Source organism: Diaphorina citri, unplaced genomic scaffold, assembly GCF_000475195.1.
Source record: "Diaphorina citri unplaced genomic scaffold, Diaci psyllid genome assembly version 1.1 scaffold140, whole genome shotgun sequence".
Lineage (NCBI taxonomy): Eukaryota > Metazoa > Arthropoda > Insecta > Hemiptera > Psyllidae > Diaphorina > Diaphorina citri.
In genome coordinates this window covers 307743-313905 of record NW_007377577.1, presented here as the reverse complement: position 1 = coordinate 313905, position 6163 = coordinate 307743, and the positions used below count along the sequence as shown (strand labels likewise).

Here is a 6163-nt window from a genome sequence, read left to right as displayed (position 1 = left end):
CCACGTATTTTATTATTAATTAATTAAATATTATATATTCTAATTCATAAGAGTTGAGTTATTCCCATAAAATACTATTGAGCCTTTTATTCATTTAATTCTCCAATAAATAATACATAAATAACTTATTAACAATTACCATTCCCAAAACTCCTGTTTTATTTCTTCGTGTCAAGCTTTTTTCTCCGTCGCGAGACGTTAAGCCCGACTGGTTCACCTACCAAAATAGGTACCCGTCACAATACCTACCTACTAAAATGAAATTACCGACTTACCTGAAACTATACCTACCTACTTACCTGTATCTAACTAGAGGGTAGGAAACTTTAGGGCCAAATACTCGCATGTATAAGGGAGTGAGCAATGCGACGACAGAATGTTCACTTGATCAGTTCCAATTTACAAAAATGGAGGAACGGCTGGCTTTCTCCTATCCTGTCTTCCTGCTCTCTTTCCTTTGGGGCGATAACACCTTGACAGTAACAGATCAAATCAAATCAAACCTCTTGAACAAATCTTGTAAGTATGCAATGAAAGGACTACCTATGTATTTTCATGATTTTGTGCGTCTCCACACTCTCCACCACTGGTCAGTTATTTCAAAGCCAAGAGCTCTAAGTTCATTGGGCGAAAAGGCTTTTATGATAATTTCGAAATTTAGCACACACTTAGTAGGTACGTAACATACCTACATAATAGATATATATTACATATGTACCTAATTTAGATTATGTAATCTAGGTTTGGCAGAGTAGATTATGTTTAGTAATTATGTAAATATCTACCTGAACAAGTCCTTTAGGACCTATAGGTGATAATACCTAATAATTATGATATAGTGGCTGTAGTTTTCAAATTATCTCTTTCTTCTTCTTCTTCTTCTTCTTCTTCTTCTTCTTCTTCTTCTCCTCTCCTCCCTCTTTTTCTTATTTTCTTCTCCTAAATTTCCTCTTTTGCCTTCTTCTGCCTTTAATAATTCTTTTTTCTTTCCTCCACCTTCTTCTTCTTCTTCTTCTTCTTCTCCTCCTCCTCCTTCTTCTTCTCCTTCTTCTTCGTCTTCTTCTCCCTCTTCTTCTTTCCTCCTCCTCCCTCTTTTTCTTATTTTCTTCTCCTAAATTTCCTCTTTTGCCTTCTTCTGCCTTTAATAATTCTTTTTTCTTTCCTCCTCCTCCTCCTCCTTCTTCTTCTCCTCCTTCTTCTCCTCCTCCTTCTTCTTCTTCTCAACCTTCTCCTCCTCCTTCTTCTTCTTCTTCTTCTTCTCCCTCTTCTTCTTCTTCTTCTCCTTCTTCTCCTCCTTCTTCTTCTTCTCCTCCTCCTTCTTCTTCTTTTTCTTCTTCTCCTCCTCCTTCTTCTTCTTTTTCTTCTCCTCCTCCTCCTCCTTCTTCTTCTTCTTTTTCTTCTCCTCCTCCTCCTCCTCCTTCTTCATTTTAACTCTTTTCCTCCTTCATTTTCTGAACAAATTTTACAAATTTCCAGAGTTCGCAGCGTTTCGTTAGAAAGCTCAGTGTTGCCTGTTTGAATAAATAATTAGCTTCGAGTTTAATGAGATCTGAACAGACTTTTGCCTGAAGAGAAGAAATAGTTGACTCCCCGTCCCCCACAGGGCCCCCCGGCCTATAGGCCCCCACCTACCCTCCCACCCTGTCTTTTTTGATTCCGGCTGGAGGATAAAGAGGAAGATTTTTTTCCAGTAGGTACATACCTAGGTATTATTTATTTCGATAGAAAATTATCACTAGCATAGGAATCGCATTTAGAAGAAGTGAAATTGGCACATCCATCACTAATAAATAAGCAGAGCGCGATATTGGTGATGTAGGCTACGAATTTTACCAGAAATTGCAGAAAAAGTGTGTCGTGGGAATTTTTAGCAAAGAGCAAAGTAGGCAGGTTTTTTTTTTTTTTTCTTTTACTACTTTTCTACTACTTTTAGTACTAGATAGTACTACTTTTCTTTCAAAACCCTACGGTTTTATGCCACGGTAACCATAATTTTATTAGTCCATATCTCATCTACATACGTATAGTTACATCAGATAGATGAGATGGATTAGTAATAGGTCATACTGAATTATTGCTATCATTGGCACAAAAAATGGCAATACTCCTTTAACACTCCTTGACGAAACTCAAAGGTAAGCAAGGACCCAAGACACTCCTTTGTCACAAATTTAATTAACATTATTATATGAAAATATTGTTTTGTTTTGCATAAAATCTGCGACATGAATCATTGAAACAGCTCTCTCAGCTTTGAATTGTGTCAGGATTTTTTACTCTAATAAAATTTATAATTGGAGGCTTTGATGCAAAAAGGATCTGACCCTGTTTAGGCCTTTTTGGACAAAAAGGCTTTTCTAATGCGATATGTTGTTAAGAAATTAAGAATCGGTTACAAAAAAAAAAAAAAATGGATGTTGAATTGTTGATAGCTCTACTATTCATCAAGATACATGAATTTTTGTAAAATCCTCCCAATAATACATACCTAGGTACCTACCTACTTTTTGAGGAAATCAAGACTTTAACTCAAAATTCATTTTCGTCTAAAGGGCCTTGTTGAATAGAACGCTTCAATCTCCAGTTTTATCGCATAATTTTCATAATTTCCGTGGCAAAAAATCAAATTAAATTTATACAAAAAATGTAAACAAGAGGGTATAATTATAAAATTAAGAAGATATACATACACAGAGAGGGCCCCTGTAATGTCCCAGGGGCCCCACAAAAAGGGGCCTCTATGAAGTGAGCTCCCCAGGGATGGGAAAATGTAGAAATGTATATCTACCACCTGTTTTTGTAGGCGAAAACAGTGCAGGGGTGGTCTGACTGAAGGGGGAAATAACACATTGCTTGCTCAATGCTCAGTAAACCCAATGTCCCCCTGTCGTAAGTATTTACCTTTCGGAAACTAAGATGATTTTCCCTCTCCTGAAGCTCATTTCCCCTCTTATGGCGTGGTAGAGCCTGTAGGTACTAAACCATAGGAAATCCGCCATCTTGAAGAGGGAAAATCGTTTCCGTTTTCGAAAGGAAAATATAGGTACCTACCTACCTGCTTACCTCTAGTTACATATCCTAAAAGAGCGTAACGCGTCTGCCTTGTAAGAGATAGGTCGCGAGTTCAATTTCCGCCCCCGGGGGAACTTTATAGTAAACAGATAAGGCTCGTTTTCGGAACGGCTGCTCTCTATGACTTCGATTCCCGCCCGGGGCGGATTTTATCCTGATGGGATAATGTTCGTTCTCGGAACGGCTGGCTTTCTCCTATCCTGTCTTCCTTCATTTCGGGACGATAAGACCATAGAAGTTACAGTTCCCTCTGTCAAACCTCTTAAAAAAAAAAGACATAAAATATGTCTGCTGACTTGACTATAATATGAGTAGCAAATTTTAAAGTTAGGTACTGATAATGATAACTCAACGTGCAGCCAGCCTAGTTAGTTTGGAGCGCTAGATTACGAGTTCGATTCCCGCCCAGGCCGAACTTTATCCTAAACAGATAAGGTTCGTTTTCGGAACGGTTGGCTTTCGCCTGTTATGTTTTCCTTCTCTCGGATTTGTACATAGGTCTGCCTCAGTGTCTCCACACTTAGTGATTTTTCACTAAATCTAGTGAATTCTTGGCAGATCTAGTAATTTGAGGTTAAAATCTAGGGATTTTTGAAGGAAATGTCATTAAATCGTTAAATTGTACCTAAAGCCGAAAAAATGGTAGGTAAAAAAAAATCCCAACTCTTTCTTTAAAACCTATATTTTTGAAGTTTTTGACCCGCAAATTGCCCCTTCAAATTTTCGAGTACGCAACACGCACTGCTTTAGCGCTAGATTGTAGACTTTACACCATAAATTATAAGCGAAGGCTATTATTTAATTTTTCTTATCCTTGTTTATTTTTTGTTACAAAAAGCCTGTTATTTTTATTATTATTATTTTTTTTTAATATCCTACCTACCAATAAATAAATGAAAATCCTACAATCAATCTGTGTGGCTTTCTTTTATCCCCTTTACAATACCTACTTTACTCAAGTGTAAAGCATCTGATTGTTTAATTAAAAAAAAGTTATTAGAAGCATAAAAGTAAAGTTAATCAGTTTCTATAATCCCTAGAAAAGACATTTTACTATAAAAATGCGTTTATGGGACTTCTAACCCCCAGAAAACGAGAAAAAACTACGATTTTGGAGAATTTGGAAATCTAGTCATTTTCAAGTCAAATAAATCTACTTAGTGATTTTTCAAAATTTGGAGTGGAGTGGAGACCCTGCTGCCACAGACATTTTCTTAGCATATTCTGCCATATTTTTACTTAAAGAATAAATAAAAATAGGTTAATATATCTGTTACATGACACAATATAACAAAAATTATGTCTACTTACATTTATTTAAATTTAGACTAGATTATAAATATTTAATTCCATTTCAGACCAGAGAACTAGGTCTCTAGGTCACAAAATATTGAGGAGTTTCAAAGACTTTTAATTCACCACCACCACCATTAACAGAAACATTAAGCTTTGCCAAAGAAAAATTTAGTAGGTACCTGGCTATTATTAGATCAAATTTTAATTAAGGAGTGCGGTAGCACTCTGCCCCACCAAGTCAAGAATGTTTGACCACGCTACTAGAGATAATTAAATACTTATCTATAGGTATGCAAGTTTCAGAGTCATTAATAATATTAATATGTAAAAATAAAAATTAATCATTAGGTCTATAAAGTAAATTTAACAACTATTTGGTAGGTAAATTATTGTGGCCTATTTACCTATGGTTTAAACTTATTTTTATTTGCTATTAATAAGGATTTCAAAGGACAAAAGTATCTGTCTCATCCTTACATGATAGAGGTACTTTTTTACCCATGGATTGTGACCAAAACCCATGGGTAAACCTACCCATTGTAAATGGGTAAGTCTCTACTTACATACAAAGAAAATAGGTAGTAGACATACCTACAAGAATTCCAATAAGAAAATTGGTTTATATGTTCATATTCAGCCTTAGTAGGGAAGTATACATTTGAAATAAAGCAACATTTCTTACATTATTCCTAAACTTTATAAACTACCTACCTATATCAGTAAAAAAGTTACACAAGTATTGCAATCAATAGTTTGAATTTCATCACAGATTTACCGTCCACAACCCCCTCGGCTACATGCACTCCTGCGGGGAGGTCTGTAATTATTCACTGGACCACTCCCCATCAATGGATTGTATTCGTCTCGGAACAATGGCATCTTCTTCTTATTACTAGTGTCTTGACTTGGGCCCCCTTCCTCTTTCTTCTCGAGAGCTTCAAGTTTCTTCAATCTCTCTTCCTCGGCCTTCTGCTTCATCTTCTCCTTGTAAAGTTCAGCCTTGCGCTCAAGCTCCTTCTGCATTCTCTCCCTCACCTGACGTAACTTCTCATCCGATGCAGGACCATCTTCCTTCTTGGACTTACCGAGTAGCACTCGGTCAACATTTTGCTTGAGTGAGCTTTCAACTTTGGTGTACAGATAGTAGAGTCCTGCACAGAGACCCATTGAATAAGTAGAAAGAAGAACAAAATGATGAGCTATTACGTTCATATGATAAGTTAATGGGATAAATAGCTAATATCCAGGATTAAGTACAATCTCGTGTTTAAACGTTTATTAACCTCTGAAAATACTAGGAAACTACCCCTAAATAGTTTATCATTCTCAGAAGTAACAAAAACTTTGACATAAATCCAGTAAATCCTGACTTCAACCTGTAGAATCAGGGATCAGTAAAAATGACTTTTTACAAACTAGATTTCTCACAATGGATAGGTCAATTCCTTTCAAGATTAAAGATCTATTGAAGCCAGATCTATTGCAGTCACGGAATCAATCATTTGCTTGATACAAATTTCTTGACCCCGCCGGGAATCGAACCCGGGTCTCCCGCGTGCAAGGCGAGTGCAAGGTAAGTAAAACCATGTAAAAATACACTTTTTGAAAAAGTTTGATAGAGGGAACTGTAACTACAGAGGTCTTATCGTCCCGAAATAGAAGAAAGAAGGAAGACAGGATAGGAGAAAACCAGCCGTTCCCAATACGAACCTTTGAGGATAAAGTTCGACCCGGTCGGCCATTGAACCCGCGACCCAGCGCTAGCGCCTACAAGTCAGACGCGCTACACCTTCCA

The 6163-nt window shown here is 36.8% G+C and overlaps 1 protein-coding gene across 1 annotated transcript; it reads right to left on the bottom strand.

The window, feature by feature from the left end:
• Positions 1–4333: 4333 nt before the first annotated feature.
• On the bottom strand, positions 4334–5537 carry LOC103504909 (selenoprotein S-like). The gene has a single exon (XM_008469208.3). The coding sequence runs from the start codon at positions 5533–5535 to the stop codon at positions 5140–5142; it is 396 nt and encodes a 131-aa protein (XP_008467430.2). The 5' UTR covers positions 5536–5537; the 3' UTR covers positions 4334–5139.
• Between the last annotated feature and the right edge of the window lie 626 nt (positions 5538–6163).

Bases quoted from the DNA above. Each gene is read 5' to 3' on its own strand.
- LOC103504909 (XM_008469208.3), bottom strand. From the start codon at position 5,535: ATGGGTCTCTGTGCAGGACTCTACTATCTGTACACCAAAGTTGAAAGC.